Source organism: Zophobas morio, unplaced genomic scaffold (assembly GCF_036711695.1).
Source record: "Zophobas morio isolate AGI-343-1 ecotype UQ-CSIRO unplaced genomic scaffold, CSIRO_AGI_Zmor_V1 ptg000013l, whole genome shotgun sequence".
Classification (NCBI taxonomy): Eukaryota; Metazoa; Arthropoda; class Insecta; order Coleoptera; family Tenebrionidae; genus Zophobas; species Zophobas morio.
Genome location: NW_026972118.1, coordinates 175037 through 192887, shown reverse-complemented (window position 1 = coordinate 192887; position 17851 = coordinate 175037). Strand labels below are relative to the sequence as shown.

The 17851-nt window shown below is 29.4% G+C and overlaps 3 protein-coding genes and 1 long non-coding RNA gene across 4 annotated transcripts; 1 reads left to right on the top strand and 3 right to left on the bottom strand.

Moving 5' to 3' along the window:
- Nucleotides 1-4130: 4130 nt before the first annotated feature.
- Nucleotides 4131-8138, top strand: LOC135128537 (diacylglycerol O-acyltransferase 2-like). Its single transcript, XM_064055396.1, has 16 exons — nucleotides 4131-4319; nucleotides 4466-4618; nucleotides 4689-4853; nucleotides 4911-5031; nucleotides 5093-5173; nucleotides 5432-5585; nucleotides 5917-6011; nucleotides 6186-6245; nucleotides 6403-6477; nucleotides 6586-6623; nucleotides 6699-6838; nucleotides 6904-6998; nucleotides 7055-7129; nucleotides 7391-7477; nucleotides 7630-7676; nucleotides 7781-8138. The coding sequence occupies exons 1-16, from the start codon at nucleotides 4131-4133 to the stop codon at nucleotides 7889-7891; spliced, it is 1686 nt and encodes a 561-aa protein (XP_063911466.1). The 3' UTR covers nucleotides 7892-8138.
- A 191-nt stretch (nucleotides 8139-8329) lies between these two features.
- LOC135128527 (RRP12-like protein) lies at nucleotides 8330-12716 on the bottom strand. Its single transcript, XM_064055384.1, has 25 exons — nucleotides 12704-12716; nucleotides 12581-12648; nucleotides 12351-12440; nucleotides 12170-12257; nucleotides 11890-12026; nucleotides 11731-11823; nucleotides 11468-11602; nucleotides 11224-11373; nucleotides 11029-11131; nucleotides 10888-10967; nucleotides 10724-10793; nucleotides 10503-10661; nucleotides 10354-10418; nucleotides 10197-10272; nucleotides 9978-10094; nucleotides 9828-9894; nucleotides 9661-9751; nucleotides 9517-9608; nucleotides 9291-9456; nucleotides 9168-9243; nucleotides 9007-9105; nucleotides 8885-8944; nucleotides 8718-8779; nucleotides 8593-8663; nucleotides 8330-8534 (listed from the first exon to the last, which is right to left on the bottom strand). The coding sequence occupies exons 4-25, from the start codon at nucleotides 12243-12245 to the stop codon at nucleotides 8432-8434; spliced, it is 2148 nt and encodes a 715-aa protein (XP_063911454.1). The 5' UTR covers nucleotides 12246-12257; nucleotides 12351-12440; nucleotides 12581-12648; nucleotides 12704-12716; the 3' UTR covers nucleotides 8330-8431.
- On the bottom strand, nucleotides 12712-13360 carry LOC135128528 (uncharacterized). Its single transcript, XR_010280431.1, has 4 exons — nucleotides 13270-13360; nucleotides 13065-13156; nucleotides 12872-12996; nucleotides 12712-12772 (listed from the first exon to the last, which is right to left on the bottom strand). It is a non-coding gene; the product is annotated as an uncharacterized LOC135128528 (long non-coding RNA).
- A 258-nt stretch (nucleotides 13361-13618) lies between these two features.
- LOC135128536 (RRP12-like protein) lies at nucleotides 13619-15876 on the bottom strand. Its single transcript, XM_064055395.1, has 9 exons — nucleotides 15797-15876; nucleotides 15627-15736; nucleotides 15505-15576; nucleotides 15351-15442; nucleotides 15192-15278; nucleotides 14975-15114; nucleotides 14818-14920; nucleotides 14279-14395; nucleotides 13619-13840 (listed from the first exon to the last, which is right to left on the bottom strand). The coding sequence occupies exons 1-9, from the start codon at nucleotides 15856-15858 to the stop codon at nucleotides 13619-13621; spliced, it is 1005 nt and encodes a 334-aa protein (XP_063911465.1). The 5' UTR covers nucleotides 15859-15876.
- Nucleotides 15877-17851: the final 1975 nt, after the last annotated feature.

Here is a 17851-nt window from a genome sequence, read left to right as displayed (position 1 = left end):
TAAAAAAAAGCTATGCTTCATTTCAAATATATTTTTATAAATATATTCAAGAAATTCATTTAGTGACAAAGAATATACCTTTTATATATAAATTTTCAAATTTTTTCAATATATAATAATATTTATTCTTATAAGATTTACAACCTTAAATGTATATTAATTTTTTTTATATTATATTTTTATCTAGTGTATTGTATTATGAATTTTTATTTATTTATTATCTTGGTATATATATTTTTCATATTTATTCAATATATTAATGTCTTATTATTTACTATTTTAAATTTTTATTTTTATTAAATTACAAAAATTATTTTTAATAATATTATTTTTAGTTGGTATATCATGGTGTCGTAACTTTTTTAATATAATATTTCTAGAATATATTTTTTATTTGTTTTTATTTAGTTTTTATTATTATAAAAGTATTTTATTAATTTAATATTTTTATTAATCTCTTTTTGTTTGAGCTTATTAACTCGTTTATTATTAAAATTACTTTTTGTATAATAAATTATTTATATATATTAAACTTTTTTGTTTCTTATTTTTTTACAGTCATTAATATTTTAATAATTATTCTTTTATATTATTTTCTATAATACTTTTTTTCCTTAATTTCAAATTATTAATTTTATTTTTATTATGTGTATACTATTATTTTTATTTTATTTTAGATATATTTATTATATAAATAAAAATTTTTTTCTACTTTGGTAAGTATTATTAAAAAAAACATTATTGAAAAGTTTAGGTGTGTGTAAAACTAAGATAATAAAATATGGTTCACACATAGTATAATATTAATTCTATTTAAGATGCTTATTTCGTGAGTTTTAAAAATTTCCAGTAAAATTAAAATATAATAACAAATATAACAGAATAAAATTTTAATCTCTAAAGGTTAAAAAGCAAAAGTTTGAAAAAGTTAAAAAAGTTTATTACAAAGTTAGAGTTTCCTGAAAGCGACAAAACTTTAAAGCGTTCACAGCAAAAAATTTTATGCCCAGCAATAAAGCCAACCAAATCTCTTTTTTCAATAATAATCAAGTAGAAATCTAATTCGAGTTTTTATGCAATAATTAGTAAAGCCTACTTATTAGTTTTTTATTTAAGTAACAGGTATCTAAAGTAATTATTAAAAGAAATTTTAAGTTTATAAAAGATATATTATAATTTTAAAAAAACCTTAGCATAGAAGTGAGAAAATAAATCAGTATAAACACAAAGTTGATACAAAGACCTTCGAATAATTCTAAATAGCCATAAATTCCATAGATGATAGAAGGGGAACAGTAAGGGGGTGGAAATAGGCGGGAAGTTTCTACCAATTGTTTACATAAGTATTATTACTTAATTAACATATTCTTTTACTAAAAAAATACGAATTAATTTTAAGTTTCCCGTGTCTCGATGGATAACTAAACATTCAGATAAAAACGAGGTAAACGTGAAGGGCAAAAAGTAGAAGGCTTTTTTTGTGATATACCTGAAAAATTTATGTTAATTTATTTTTAAAAAATAAAATATTATTAGATATATTAACCTGACTTCATAATAACTTAATTTAATTATTGAAGTAAAAGCAGTGTATAAAGCATAATTTATTATATAATACTCACATAAAATAGCCGTCTAAAACACTTTTTTGGTTTGTTACATTCATCGCTTTCAATTTATTTCAATAAGATTTTAATTTTAATAAAATTTAATGAACTACCTCCCTAAGCTCTTGTTAAATACGCTTAAGCATAAACCTTCTATACCTAAACCGACGCGGTACGATAGCCCAATAGAGGCCGACATTTCACCTGAATAATTGGGTGGGTTGTCGTCTCATTCGAGTGGAAACACTTAAGAAGGAAAAGAGGACCTTTTCTGTTCTGTCCAACTCTACTAAAAATCTTTTGGAAATAAGCAGTTGGCGTAAGTTTTTTTTTCTTCCCATGGTGCAAAAAAAAACACAACTTAAAATGTCCTTTTTATTAAGAATTTGTGAGGGCTATGTTTAATACGTAACCATCAGAGGCCGAAAAAGAGTCGCCTTTGATTTTGCGCATCAATGCTCTTAATCACTAAGCTACGGCGATAGATCTCAATCTCAGAATGACAGATTCACATATTTGACCTGTTACATTCGGTGCTTCTTATACAAAGAAGATATTAACCTCCCCTATCGCGCAGTATAACCTTTAAACTGCAAGTACAAATGACGGGCTAACATTATGTTTAGGTTAATTGGCAAAAATTAAAATGTAAATAGGGTTGTAGTATATTGGTTTGCTTTAACGAGGACTTTAGTTAAAACTTTACACGGTCTATTTTTTAGAGTGCAATGACCTTTTTCAACCTGTATAATTTGTGAAGTTTATTTTACTACGTACAATATTTAATTTTTTTTTTTAAATAAACACTTCTAATTGCAGGTTAATTGTAAAGCAACCGGCGAACTTTTGTATTTAGTGTTAATCTTTGCTGTAATTTTCGCTTTCCTGTTTAATATTTAATTAAAACTGCACATCTCCTATTGATAAACTTGAACAGCAATATTCCTTGGATAAGTTTCTGTTAGACTTTTACATCTTATTTGAGCTTTTTCTTGGGTGGCCTGAGTTATTTAAATTTATGGTGAAAGTAAATATATAATAATTAACTTTCAATAATTACACTTTTTTTTCATTTAACGTTTACAAAATTGCATATTAAAAGTTCTATTAGAAAGTAGATTCGAGCATTAAAGAGCACATATACTACACCATTCAAAGTAGACTAGTTAGATAATGTGACGCTGGTTTCACCATTTAATAACATTTGGCATATAAGTCCTACTGTCGTGCAACTACCAGTTATTGGATGTAGTAAGTTATAAAAACATTTACATTTTCATATCCCACGTCCATATTATCGGTGTACATTTAAATTACTTCTTGCTTGTACTTGAAGTGATTATTAAGTGATATTTCATAAATAAACGTTTTCTTAATATAATGATTACAAACACTTATGATCAGTAAAAAGTCATCAGCAAGGAGAGGAAAGTATAATAAGTACTAAATAATAATAAAACATTTAAAGGCCGATAGAAAGAAAATATGTTTGCTACTATCTTGAGTACGAGTAATACAAAAAAAAAATAATATTCCCTGCCTAGAAATATTTGTTTGTAGTAACTTTATTTGAGCTGAATCGAGCCGGCAAACTTAGAATAAATTTTTTTTTTGGTTTCTTTCATCACATGGTAGTTGCGGACCCACTCTCATAACAATCAGACTTCTGAAAAGAACGAGCTTAAGTGTCTTTAGTCGGAAATGTATCTATTTAGTTTACTTTTCATATAAAAATATAGGTGCTGATAAAGTTAGCCTAATTATATATAATTGTAAGAGATAAAACGTGCATAGAAGAACCACATTAGTAATATGAATTTCAAACTATGGGGATTGCGCCCTGTTTATACTTTATAAAATTAAATTTTATAATATTTTGTTAACAGCAGGGCAATAATATCGTACCGAAATTTCTTAAATAGACCGTAATTTTTGAATAAAAATTTGATACAGAGGAACAGATTATCTTTAGGCCCAAAAGCCTTGAGACTAAATCTAAAAAAGCTATAAAAAGGGTTTGATAGCTTTATTTTTTAACTATTTATATTAGTTGCAAGTTATAACTATAAAAATTACAATTTTTCATTCGATATTAAATAAAATATTAAAAATAGATGTACCTATAGAGTTAAACAAAATGGGTCATGAAGTTCCTCGTCTTATTTTCTTACAATATAGCATTCATCTTGCTTTATCAATTTTTAAAATTTTATAAACTCTTGATAAATTTATTTATTAGTATGGTTAACATCGCCGATAATTTAATCAAATTAAACTATATAAATGCGAAGCATTGCCTTTTATAGACATTGTTTTTTAGAAACAGGGTAGCTAGGCCCCCTAATGATAATTAGGTTATTTGGTCATAATGTTTATAACTATTAATAACAAATAGTAAAAAAATTTAAGTTCTTTTAAACTGTAAATATATTTAAGCTAACATCATACCTATAAACACTAGACTATAATTAGCTTCAATTATTAAACAGAAGTTACATTTTTATTTTATATTTACAAAATAAAATGTCTAAACAAACTATTTCACCAGAAGAGGTACAAACGCCACCTGGTGTTATAAAGTTGGAAGTTGATAATAGCATAAGTGCAAACACCTCAGAAATCGAGCTGGATTCTACTTCAACTGTACAGGACAAGACAGAACTAAAAAAAGGAAAAAACCCAAAATATTTTTTTCCTATTCCTGCATTGCAGGTATTGTATATGGTTACAACTCGACTTTATCCACTGCAAAATTCATTAAACGTGTAATACAACTTATAAATATGAACGAGTACGAACAATAGATCAAAGTATATCTTGCTTAATTAACTTAAAGGGCTAACATACTATTCTAAAAGATTATTGAAGAGAAAGCAGCAGAAGATAGGAAAGAAAAAGAGGGGCCAACTGAAAGCCCTAAGGAAGAATTGCAATCTTCCATTAAGGATGAAAAGACGGCACAAACGGTAGTACCAGTTCGACGTATTCCTAGCCTGCAGCAAAGCTTCGATGTCATTTCGTTTTTGCTTTTTAAACATCTCACCTCTTTATAGCGTTAACGTTACTATATAATTTCTAAAGAGTGCTGAAACTCCGATCTCAGAATTCGCTCGCTGTTCAGTGTTACAGCAAACATTGAGCTTTGCTGGTGAACAAATTAAGAGTAGAATCGAGGAGTTATTTCGAGAGTCCGAGTTGAATTTAGTAAGGAAGATAGAAGATCTTATTTCTGAAGCGCCCATTAAGGTTCCTAGTATTATTTTATTTTATTATTACTATAGTTACTCCTCTCGTTAATCATAGGTGTCTAAAATCAATAGTAGTAACAGGTTAACATCCACTAAAGGCGCTACTTTGTTGACTCCTTTTGATCCGGTTGCAGGCGTTGAACGTTATTTCTCGCAGACGAAACTATTGGTCCCTGGTGAACTTTTATGCTGTTGTTTTTCTAACGCTATGTGGATTCTTCAATATCCAATTCTTAGATTGGATGGGCGCAGAGAAGGGTAGAATTGAACAGCCGAAACATCTCTTAGCGATAACTTTTTTGCTGTCGTTACAAATAAGTAATTTTTTCATATATTTTATTGTATAAATAACTTTAAAATCACAAGGACACCTTTTACCTTTTTAAAACTTCGTTGTTGACTATTGTAACTATTATTGACTGTAAAAGTATCTTTTAGCACCTTTAGCGTAAAGGATATTAATTACCGGATATAGAAGTGTATAAAGTATACCAATAAGCTAACGTCAGTAGCAACTATGAATTGTTTGCTTGTGCGTATATTATATATTAACTAAATTTTATGTATATGCTTCAGGTGCCATAATCTTCACCCTTTTTTGCTTTATTAACGTGTTTTGTTGGTTTCTTTTTATACCGTACTTTATCTTCATCCTCTTTGACTTCGAAACTTCCCAAAATGGCGTTGGCCGTCGTTTTGAATTTTTAAGGAAATCTAAGCTTTTGAAATGGTTAAAACATTTATACGAAATTTATAAATATTTTCTTTATACAACCTTTCTCTTTAAATCGTTTATAAATTTAGAGATGTTCTAATTAGCAATATTAAAAGGTTTATAGAAGTTCAAACTATATTTTTGTTTCTTAATATCCTAGCTAAGTAGTAAATTAATTAACTAGTTTCCTTTTTTCAACAATTTCCTAGAAAAATTATTAGTTTTTATTTTCATACGTTTCAAAACTTTTTGTTTTCCTTTTTTTTGACTAATTGAATAAACTCTAATACCTCCTTTAGTAAGAGTTAAACTTTTGGCTTTTAACTTTAAGTTAACCTTTAATAAGGTCTGCGCAATATTTTCCTGTAAGGTTACACAAAACTAGCGAGTTACCCCCCACGAAGAAATATTTGTTTGCTTATCATCCTCATGGCATCCTTGGTTTATTTATATTTGTTACTATTAAAAATGAATATTATTATTAAATGATAAAAAAATTAAAATAATAATTTAAGAAAAGAATAGTACACTACTTTACGTTTTAAGTCTTGCAACTACTTAAGTAAAGAGTTATGTTTTTACTTAAACTTTTAAGCGATTCGTTGTGAATGTTAGGACTCGGGGCGGTCCTTTCCTTTGCTACTAGCGCTTGTGGTGTAGACAAGCTTTTTCCAGGTTTATACTGTTCTTTTTGCTTTTTTGGTTGTATTTGGTTAGTATTAGCCATTAATATTATATTAAGCCATACATTTATGCTTTACAGCTTTTTTGATATTATTATATATTTTATATATTGTGTAAATAAGCAATATTAATATGAGTTGTGTGCCAGGTCTCACTATATTTCCTTTAACCCTCAAGCTAAATTTCCTGATCCCCTTCTATAGAGACTTTTTGCTTGGTCTTGGTAAAACTTCAATTAATTTTTTATCTCCAACGCAGTCGTAGATTTATAATTATACAAACTTATAATTGATTAATTATGAACTAACTAAAGGTTCATTGTTCTTTGCAGGGTTGGCGAACGTCAGCAAAACGTCTATTAAAAATATTGTAATAACAGATCTATAAAGTTACTTACAAACTAAGTAGAAACAAATATAAGTTGTATTTATTTTTACAAATAAGCTTAAAGAAACATCGCCTGCGGGTCACTCGTGCTTAATAGTGGTTGGTGGGGCTGCTGAGTCCCTGGACGCCTCTCCGCGCACAATGGACTTGACTCTACTGAAAAGGAAAGGATTTATTCGAATGGCCATAATAAACGGGTTCTTCATCTCATCAAAACGTTAGACTTCTCTAAAGTTTTTTATGTCGTGTTTTTTACTGATAGTGCTTGCCTTGTGCCCGTCATTGGATTCGGTGAAAATGACTTGTGGAGCCAAGCCAGGAATCCACGCGGGTCACTATTGAGAAGTGTTCAGCAAAGTATAACAAAACATTGTGGTTGCTTTACTTTTTTACATTTCTTTTTATATTTGCAGATATTAAACAAATTTTAAATGAGGGCTTTAAAATTTTGGTGTCCTCTAACTTTCTAACTTTTTTAACATTCTGCTGTAAGTTTTCGTAGACAACAGCTCTTAAAAAAAATCGCGTCCATCAATATTAATTAAACTAATGAAAAAAAAACCTTAAAGAAATTTAAGTTCATTAAATAAATTTTTATTTTATTAAAAAAAATTGCGTAGAAATGCAAAAATCTGTGAATTATCTTTATGCTGTTTTTAAGTTGAAAATTTTCTGGTGAATAATAAGCTTTATCGTTTCATAATATATTTTCAAAGAATTATGCACTTTTACGACTTTAACTTTTATAGGTTTTACCGTTCCTTTATTTTATGGACGAGGACTTCTCAATCACAAGTTCGGCTTTTTGCCCCGTAAAGTACCCATCAATGTCGTCGGTCTCTATCATCAGTCAAATTTTTGCTTTAGTTGCAAATACAAAGCAAACTTCTCAATGATAGTATAATAGAAATAATCCTATAAACTTTAATGTCTCTTAATTTTCTAATAATATATAACTTTTCTTTCCTTTCTTATGGTATAAAAAAAGTTGGAAAACCCGTAGAATGCAAAAAAAATCCTTTTCCTTCAGAGGCGGTGGGTTTTTTTTAGTCAAATATATTTTATAAAACAGCGAGCTATAAAACATGATAATTATGGGATAATTTTCTGGCTCGTAGTAAAAGAATTTTTTTTAATAGGAACTGAATGAATGCCATTCGCGCTACGTAAAAGAACTGCAAGAATTATACGACCGATACAAAGAGGTTTATGACAGAGATAGGAAAAAAGATATGACCTTTGTAGAGTAAATAGTAGTTTATATTATGAAAGGAAACCTTAAGCGGAAGTCAACTTCTATTCATTCCCCGATCAGTTGTAATAAAAAAAAAAACGAAAACTTAAAAGAGCGCTTATTTTTATGCAGCAATGGTTTGGGCTCTTCTTGTACTAGACAAGTGAGGGAATTGCTGTATGACTATCCCTGCGTAACAGATAACTTTCTTAATATTAAACTACAAATGACTTCTGCTTAAAAGCTGTCAGAGTAACTTCCAAGTTTTCTTTCTTGCCATTAAGCCAAAGATGAGCTCCGCTAACCTAGTTCGACCCAATGGGAGGGCACCTCCTACCAATAACGCGTGAGATGAGAAAGTTGCACGAAACTTTGACGCATGGGAAACCATTACGAAGGCTCAAGCTCTAAATAAATTTTTATTGGCTGAGAAATATAATTTTCATATAAATAAATATTATCCTCATGATATTTCTCCCCGTCGCTCCTCCTATAGTGCCATTAAAAATAAAGGCGGACAAACGCATGTCATCCAAACAACTTTGGGGTTTTCTTGTTAATTAGTAGAAGACTTTTTTTTATGAACAAAATTCTTTCTTAAGGTCTTTTTTCTTTTTCTAAAAAGAGCTCGCGAGACATTGGAAACTTTATTGCGGGTTCTTAAAATAAAAGTCATGGACTCTGTTTAAATAAGAGGTGGTTCAACGTAGTTTAGACCTTTTGTTAAGGGCTGCAGGGTCAAAAGGAAGGTAAGCGTAGGGCTCAAATGCATTATCAGCTTTCACTTTCTATTTTTTTTTTTTAATAGCTATAATTGATAATAAAAGTACATAATAATTAACTTTTTGGGATTTTTTTGTACTCTTTTTCCTTTTTAAATCATTGTTTCCAAAGTCAGGTTTACCTGTTATAATAATCGTTAATATACGTGGAAACAACAATTCCTTATATATAGTATTATAAAAAGTAATAATTATTTATAGTTTATGCAACATTTATTTGTGCTTACATTCGAATTCCTTGTTCATCGCAAACTTAGTTAGTGAAGGCTCTTCATCGTCGCTATCGTCTAAAGTAAATTATAATATAAAATGTTTATCTCCTTAAATATGTTAAAAAAAAAAAAAGAACGTTTTTCATCTCCACTTTCGCACTCAGTAATGAACAACTTCCCGCTCTTTGTATAATGCTCCCACGTGATCGGCTCTTTAGCTTTATTCGTATCAACCGCTTATAATATATTGCAACTATATTACATACGTCCTTTTGTGCGCGTATCAAAAGCGACATACAAACAATATTATCAACTATGGTGGGATTAAGAAAGTCCATAGTGCTGTTCTCATCCTCTTTGATCCAGAATCTCTTCTAAATAACAATAAACAATTACCAACAACAATCACAATATTAATAACCTGATTTGCATTGTTTTCATTGTATTTTAAAGTGGCCTCAGCCATTGCGGTTGGGTGGTTAATTTTCTGCAGACGCTTCTTCTTAACAGCTTTTTCACGATTTTTTTTAATAGAGACCAGCCACTTCTGATCTCTTTCGGGAACAAGTTTTTTAACAAACTCATAACTTAAAAAATATATATTAATATTAAAATCAATAATTCACTAAAAAGGAAAGAAATATTACCCAAACTTGCGTATGCAACGCTCTAAAATAACTTTTATTTTCATTCTAAAATGATACTTTACAGAAGACTCCCAATTCGTAATTGTTTCTATCTAAGTAAAATAAAGATATTAAGGTGATGATAATAGCGATGATAATTAATACTATAGGCTGGACATGAGGAAAAAAATTTTCAGCAGAAAGAGCCGTCAGTGCAACTTTCACAAAGCCAAGAGTAGCTTTCAGTATCTCTTGGCTAGCAATACGTATATAAAAATTATATGTAAATATGTAAAGGGAAGAAAATAATATTTAAATTTTTTAAGTAATACCTGGAACCGCGGAGCAGTTTGAAAACGGTGTTAACTAAGTCATTTATTTCCTTATCATGCAAAAAATCTACAAAACAAAGATATAAACGAGGTTGAGATATATGTATATTATATATTATTAAAGCTGATTATATAAAATATTTATCATACTCGAAAACTCGTATAGTAAAGTCCCTAATGAGGCAACTGTAGCGCTTATAAGGTGAGGAGTCTGTCCCGCCAAATGGCTTAACACCATCCGAAAAAATTCATGTAAACTGACTATTGCTAATGAAGATAATGAATATCATTAGAAAAAATAATGACTGCTTATTATCTTTTTCTAAAAATGTTATATAATAATAAATAAAGAAATCTCTAAAGCGATGCCTGTGGAGCCATTCAATCTCTTGTAAGATTCATCGCTATTGTTTGATAAAAACCGTTTCCCAATAGTAATCAAGAGCTGCGCGCATAACAGAAAACGTTAACTTATTATAACTAGTAATGATGATGAAAATAATATATTAGTAATGTAAGAAGTCACCTGATAGCCAAGTTTACGCGTAGTCTCATTCACTTCTTTTACAGCGAGGATAGCCTCCAGAAGATCTCAAAAAAAATGTAAGTTGAAAAGGAAACGTATTAATAAATGTTTTATATTTCTTAAAATCTTTTTAAAAAATAATAAGTTACAATAATGTATCTTCGAAAGTTCGCTAGCCGGTAGATGAGGTATAAGTACAACCAAAAGGCGAAGACGAATTTTCTTGGCAGAGGCATGAACAACATCGCACGTGTCAATAAGTAATCCGCACAACTCCGGTAAGTGATCGCATAGAAATTCGTTATTGTCTTTTGATAAATAATAATTATTATAATAACAATAATAAAATGGTAGCAATATATAATAAAGCCTTCAGCGTTAATTTGACAGATCCTGCCGATTCCTGTGTACGCTAGTTTTTGAACGGTGCCGTCTTTGTCCTTGTGGTGAATATATTAAAAAATATAATAAAAACTCCAAAAAAACAACTTTTATATAAAAGACGGACAAAAAAACCAATAACTTTTTAAAAACCTTTAAAAGTTTAGTTATAATATTGTAGTATCTTAACAAATGCTTCTTATCAAGTTTAATACAGAGAGTACCAGATAAACCTAATGATACATATAGATATGACAAGCAAACACAAAAAATGATATAAGTAAGCAAACAAACTCAGAAGCGCATGAAGGCGTTTATTAACTTGCAGGTTCCTTTCAGAGGCAGTAACAATCGATAATATTTTGCTCATTAGCTGTAAGCCAAACGTGTTTATAACCTAAAAAATAAAGGTGCTGAAAACTATTATGCGATATCCATTAACTATAATATTCAGTACTTATACAAATCAATTATGCAGAAGATGTATACTTTTGTATCGGATATTGAAACCAGAGAAGTTACGGTCTTCAACAAAAAAGAAGCCCTCGAGGGCAAATACGCATTAAATAAAACGGCCAGTAAGTTGTAGGAGTATAGCTTCACTGTTTCCAAGGATTTTTTAGCGCGTTCCGCTTCGTCCTTGAACGTTATTATTATTAGTAAATATATAGTCATAACTAAAGCATTTTATTTATGATAAAAGTATGCAAAATATTCATAACAATTATAAGACCAGGGAGGAACTCTCAGAAGTGAGAACGCACTGAAAATGGCCGACCAATGCGTCCAGAGACTGGCAGATAATCACGTGCAACTCTTCATCGTTTTCAAGGCAACGGGAAAGTAGTTTGGCCATGTGATTGAACTCCTTAAAAAAAAAAGAGTTACTATTTAATTAATATAAAGAGTAATAAAATAAATATAGAAATAGTGAGATTTATTAATGGGATACACGATATTAGTGAACCGAAATGTATATAACGAAAAGTATATTACCGAAGGTACGTCGGTTGGAAGAGTAAAGAAACCCGGCAAAAGTGCCCAAAGTTGCTTATACAGACGGCGTTGGTATAGATAAGCAGAGTCATTCTGCGTAATGCGATAAAAAAAAAAAAGGTTACACAGTAAAAAGAATTATTAACTCGTAATAAGAACCCTAGCCTCCTGAAAATTATCACGTGCTTTCCTCACGTGTTCAATTAAAGGAAGAATATGATTCCGAAAGAAGCCAAGCTGGCACCGGCGGTTGGACCTGGCGCATAGCGGAAGTAGCCAACTTCTGTGTAGTTCGCCTTTAAAAGATACTTATTTATTTGAATATATAAAGGTTTACTTAATTAATTACATAAAGATTATAATAAATGTGTAAAAGTTATAATAAAAAAATGCAAAAATAAAAATTATATATGCAGCACGGAAAAAAGGCAAACGAAACCATTTTCGTTAAGTTCGAGGGGGAGAATCCCAAAGAGAGTAGATGCGCCGCAACAACTTATAAGTTTCCCAAACATCAAGCCATGCGCCTAAAAATACATAATTATTCTATTCCTGTCACATTTACTACACAACAAGTTTATAAAATTTCTTTCCAAAAGTTTAATGAAAAAAATAAGAACCTGCTTTCCCTTGAACCCTTCATCTTTATATAACTGAGAAGCTAAAACGATACCGCCTTCTAAGTAAAAAAGCAACCTAGGTCCAAACGACTAAAAAAAGTAGTATAGAGATTAATGAAAATAAAAAATCATTCCGATTATAAATTTATATAATAACATGTTAATATAATACACAAAAAAAATTCACAGTACGTCAAATAAAATAATAATTTAAATAGTGCAAGTTTCACCTCAATTAAGTAGCTCCATATTTCAAAACATTCGGGCCAAGCATGAGAATATGTTAAAGAAAAAAGTCCTGTTTTTTAATATTAAGATAATAGATAAATGATAATAAATAATAATAGTAAAACTTTCGAACGTGGCGACGACGTCCTTCAACATAGTTTCATTTATTTTCTGAAATTTAACAAAAGGGGTTCCTATAATAATTTAGCAGGGCCAAAATAAATATATATTTATAACAAAAAAGTTCTAATTAAAACTGTTCTAAGAAGACTCAGAATAGTAACGAAAGAAACCGGTCAATAGGGAGTGAAAGGACTGAAGAGCAACGGATAGACAAGTTGCATTCTCACTTTGAAGAGCTCTAAAAAAGTCTTTTATAATGTCCAAGTAGTGCTTACATGCTTCTTCAAAAAAAAAACTACAATAAAAAATTTAGGTAAAAATAACGAATAAATAACTTTAGGAAAAGAATAACATATAGACAACCGCAAAAAAGTTAAAAAAGCGAGGGCCAACGTGGTCATGCGAGGAACAAATAACTCAATCCTACCAATATTGATGGGCTGCCCCAAAAGCCCCTAGGTATTACAAATACAATATGTAACTTCGTTTTTCCAGCATGATTGCAAAAAGTAAGAAATGTATCCAAAAGAAAAAAAATTAATTAAATTGTATAACACTAAAAAAAAACCTGAACAATTCTCGAAAGAAGCTTGCAATCATGCTGGCAACAGGAAATAAGTTTGTTCATGATATTCAAGCAATGCTGGCCGGCGTATACATTTTCTATGAACCAATAAAAAATAATAAAAATACAAATTTAAAGCATTACAAATTTTATCTTTATAATAACTTATTTTAATTTTATATATTAGTAAGTAAATAAAATAAGACATTATTAATGGTATAACCTGAAGAGAAGATGCGGAATATAATATCAAATATATCATCAAAACTCTGATAAATACATATACATTATATATTAATAAAATACAAAATTACTAAAGCATTAATAACAAAAACGTTGCGCATAAAAACATTTAAAAGTTCACAAAAAATCCAACCTGAGAAGGTAAAAACTCTACTACGCTCTGTAAAAGGGTTAAATTATGAATTAATTTGGTATCTTCGCCGGAAAATCCTAATAAAAGTTTTTTATAGATATTTCGCCAAAGAAAGGACGCTATTGGATGCTCTTTTTGAAAATCCACAAAGGGTGTAGAAAGAATTTTATAAATCGAGTCCTGTGCTTTCCGCCTCAGCTAATATATTTATAAAATAAAGTTTAATTTTAACAATGTATTAATTATTTAAGTAAAAAAGTGGTAATAATTTTTTTAACCTTCTATATTATTATATTTTTCATGATACTAATTAAAAGTTCAATATAATTAAAAAAAGAAATAATAATTTCTAAACCAGATATTTTTTCTTATAATATTATATTAGTAAAATAATTATTTTTTTTAATATTCATGTATATTAATCAAATCCTAATATGAATATATTTATGGTATATTTTATATTTAAAATAAATATTCATAACGAATATTTATTTTTCATAAGAAATAACAATTAAATACCAACAACAATATTCGAATAAAAGAAATTAATAAAAGTAACTAAAATAATTTAAAATCATTCATTCTAATATTTGAAAAGCTAAAGGGGAAAAGAATAAATATTAATGAAAAAAATACTTTTGGACGGGGGCTCAAAGCTAATTCTACAAGAAGTTTAAAAACTCCTTTTGTCTTAACGTGCTTCCAACTTTCGGAGTTCTGTGCTACAAGTAACCCGCGCAAAATATGAACCAACTATGTACAAAAGAGTAAATGATGCAATTAAATAACCGAAATTAAAAGTACAAACAATCATTTCATTAACAAAAATCTACACGAAAATATTTAATTTTAAAAATGAAATAACAATTATAAAGAAGGCAAACGTGTAATTGTGAGTTAAATTTATTTACAATATTTTAAAAAAAAATTGTAAGAACAATTAAAAATTAACCACAAAGTAAAAAAATATATATGAACTTCACAAAAACAAGAAAAAATAACAAAGTGTGTAATATTATAAAAATTACTAAAAAAAATATAACAATTTTAAGAAAATTTTAAATATAATAATACAGTATAAAGTTTCAAGGTAAACAAATCAAAAATTCGAATTTTATAAAATGTATAAGGTAACATAAGAACAAAATAATAACAAAGTAAGAATAAAATCATACTGATTTTAACAAAGAAGTTGATCCTTTCTGATGAATTTGAAATGTTTCCGTAACAACTTGTGAACAACGCGGAAAGGTTTGCAGTAAAACTTCTGTAGGGGTTCTATAATTATAAAAATCTCAGAGACATAGTAAAGATAAGAATATAAAAAAAAACCTATCGACCACGAGAGATAATAAATAGGAAAGGGCCGCTAAGGTGGGTTCATCTTCAACAACTTTGCTTCTTTTTTCTAAAAGATTTAAGAAAAGAGCATAATAAGCTGTTTCATTCTGCTCTTTCTGACTTCCTATAACCTATAATTTAAAAAAATAAAGCTCAAAATTCCTTTGAATGGGATATGAATGAATAAATATATATTATATTATATTACGTCTCTTACGCACTGCAAAATAGCACAGAGCTTGCGATGAGAAGCCAACGGAGAATTCACAAAACGAAAAACAATTTCAAATACATCCTTAGAAGTAATATGAACAATATAAAAAATATAAAAAAAAGTAAGGTAAATATAAGGTAGTTATACACTTACTTGTAAAGTTCCTTTAACCTCTTCGGCATCTGTTAATTCAGTACTTTTAGCAAGTGTCTCTTCTAGTTGAGCTTCTTTCAAAGAAGTATTACCTGAAACGCACAAATATCATGCATACCAAAAAAAATGTATAAATAGATAGTTTTAGTTATACCAGTTGTGTTAGGAAATCTTTCGGTTTTTCGGCTTGAAGTCGTCGCTCTTGAAACTCTTGAGACTTGAGATACTAAAATTTTATGAAAACAGATAAAAAGCGATTTTATTAAAAAACTAAACTCTTGCTCCTCTCGGTTGCAAATGTTGTCGCGCTTAAACAATCAGAATCCAAAAAGTTAAATTTATAAAGCTCCCTTGCTGCTTCACGATGAGTGGCAGTAACAGGATTACTAGTTTAATTTCTTAGTATTTCATATAAATTAATATAAGATATAAACGATTATAATAACCTAACGCAACTTTGTCCTTTTTTCCAGGGTAAAGGCTTAGAAGTAGGTACTTTTACCGTCATTTATAAAGCTAAATCTACAATATTACTATAAAAATACTCACGCGCAACCCCATAACATGGTGGTAGTACATGTGAAGTTGGTATAGGCGCTGGTGAGTTACTTACGTCGACCCCACTCCACGCGGTAGTCAGTAGTTAATAATCTTAGATTTCCCACCACCCCAAACAGTGGTCACCTTCGGCGGGGCAGGAAATCATTAATTAATGTATTGAGACCTAACAAATAGAACTGAGGTAAAGTTTTTTAGGGGCATGAATTTTATTAATTATAAAATTAAATTTTTTATAGCAACGAACCACAAATTTTAATTAGTGGTAGCAATAACTTAAAATTTTTAGATTTTTATAGAAGTTCAGTGGCAATTCTCTATAAACACTAAGTGCAATCTCTGGTTTGCATTATACGTTTTATAAAACTTTAAATTTATCTACTAATTTTAGTGTTAGTGTAATAAGGGGCCTCAGGACTTAGCTCTTTGACTCTGTTATAAAGCTGCAAAATCCTTAGGTTTACCCAGTCCTGTACAAATATAATTTGCTAGCCTTTCTTAGAGTTGTTATTTAGATAATTAGTCTACTTCCTAAAAGTTTCCTTTAATAAGGAAAAAGAGATTTAAAAATCACTTTTACATAATAAGCAAGTTATACTAAGAAGGTACGATCTATTCTGACAAGTTTCTCCTTGCTGTCATTCTTATGCCAAAAATGGGAACTATCCTTTTAGCACTGCATTAATAATGTCAATAAAGCTGTCCTATAACGTAAAACTATTTTTTTTATTGCATAGAACTAACGTTAAGTTTATTTGGGTGGTTCTTGTAGATTTGATTTACAAATATATATACATTTTCATCAACAATCGAATATCTGGAGTAAAGAGGGACACTTACTTAAAGTTAGTTATAGGTCCGGATAAAATGTTAAATACATAGGCTGCCCACCTATTCATGTCATTAAAATAAACTTTTCCCGTCAATGTTATATTGCTAGAATTTACCAATTAATATTAAGCTTTACTTCTTTGTCATGGTATGCAAAGTTTTGTAACTTGTTGTGTACCACACTGTTTAACTAATAGATTTGTAACGGGGAGGTATACCAAGTAAGTTTTATTCAAATTTTTAAACGATAACCCTAATAAATATAAAAATTACTTTTTCTTTGTAATACTAACTTGGAGCATTTATAACTTGCATTGTAATAAGCTACTTTCTTGAGACTTAATCTTAGCAAAAGAAAATTTTAAAGTATTTGCGAAAGGAAGATGTGTATATTTAGAACTAGCAAATAAGTAATAAAAGTCAAATTGTATAAATATATATAGACCAAAGGGCTTGAGCCACAGACATCTTCTCGTCTGTATTAAGAGCATGTCTTTCGACGCACCAGTTAAGAACCTCCAGCTCTCCGCAGCTCATGTGAATCCTCAGCATAGAGCTGACCTCCGGCAGATTAAAGGTTTGAGCAATTATTCTTCTGGGTGGAAACAGAGAAAGGTTGCTATAACAGCTTTCTGACCAATGTAGAGCCAAATTCTTGCCCCCCATGGGATTTACCACATATATATATAATACTAATAAACAATACTCTTTAGTATCACAGCAAACAGCAACGATGTCGAGGCGCATCCAATGCTACAATACTGGCACCAATATAACTACTATCATAATTATATCATTGACTCCGGAACAGTGCGTGAGTATCGTTTGTCATACTCATTATACAGTTCACGCCTCCATGACTTTCAGACACAATGGATTAGTTTCAAATCCACTTTAGCGAGCTGAAGCAACGCAGAATTAAAAGAGATTACTTTTGTTTCTTTGCATGTTGTTCTTTGGTAGGACAATCTAATTAGAGCGTTCAATAGTTTTGTTCTACCTAAGAATGTTTACTATTTAAACTCTAGTAACATTTTGCTCATTATTTTAGTAATAAGAGTCTGATAAAATAAAAATTTAAGTCAATAAAAAACACCAAAAAAAACCGAAAT

What these genes read in the sequence shown, in the direction of transcription:
- LOC135128537 (XM_064055396.1), top strand. Translation starts at nt 4,131, where the DNA reads ATGTCTAAACAAACTATTTCACCAGAAGAGGTACAAACGCCACCTGGT. An exon ending in TCATCCTCATGGCATCCTTG is followed by an intron (nt 6,012 to 6,185) that starts GTTTATTTATAT and finishes TGTGAATGTTAG; the next exon opens with GACTCGGGGCGGTCCTTTCC. An exon ending in ATTGAGAAGTGTTCAGCAAA is followed by an intron (nt 6,999 to 7,054) that starts GTATAACAAAAC and finishes TTATATTTGCAG; the next exon opens with ATATTAAACAAATTTTAAAT.
- LOC135128527 (XM_064055384.1), bottom strand. Translation starts at nt 12,245, where the DNA reads ATGTTTGGGAAACTTATAAGTTGTTGCGGCGCATCTACTCTCTTTGGG. An exon ending in GAGATTGAATGGCTCCACAG is followed by an intron (nt 10,095 to 10,196) that starts GCATCGCTTTAG and finishes TATCTTCATTAG; the next exon opens with CAATAGTCAGTTTACATGAA. An exon ending in ATGAAAACAATGCAAATCAG is followed by an intron (nt 9,244 to 9,290) that starts GTTATTAATATT and finishes ATTGTTATTTAG; the next exon opens with AAGAGATTCTGGATCAAAGA.
- LOC135128536 (XM_064055395.1), bottom strand. Translation starts at nt 15,858, where the DNA reads ATGACGGTAAAAGTACCTACTTCTAAGCCTTTACCCTGGAAAAAAGGA. An exon ending in AAGATTTCCTAACACAACTG is followed by an intron (nt 15,443 to 15,504) that starts GTATAACTAAAA and finishes TGTGCGTTTCAG; the next exon opens with GTAATACTTCTTTGAAAGAA. An exon ending in CAACTTCTTTGTTAAAATCA is followed by an intron (nt 14,396 to 14,817) that starts GTATGATTTTAT and finishes TTTTGTACATAG; the next exon opens with TTGGTTCATATTTTGCGCGG.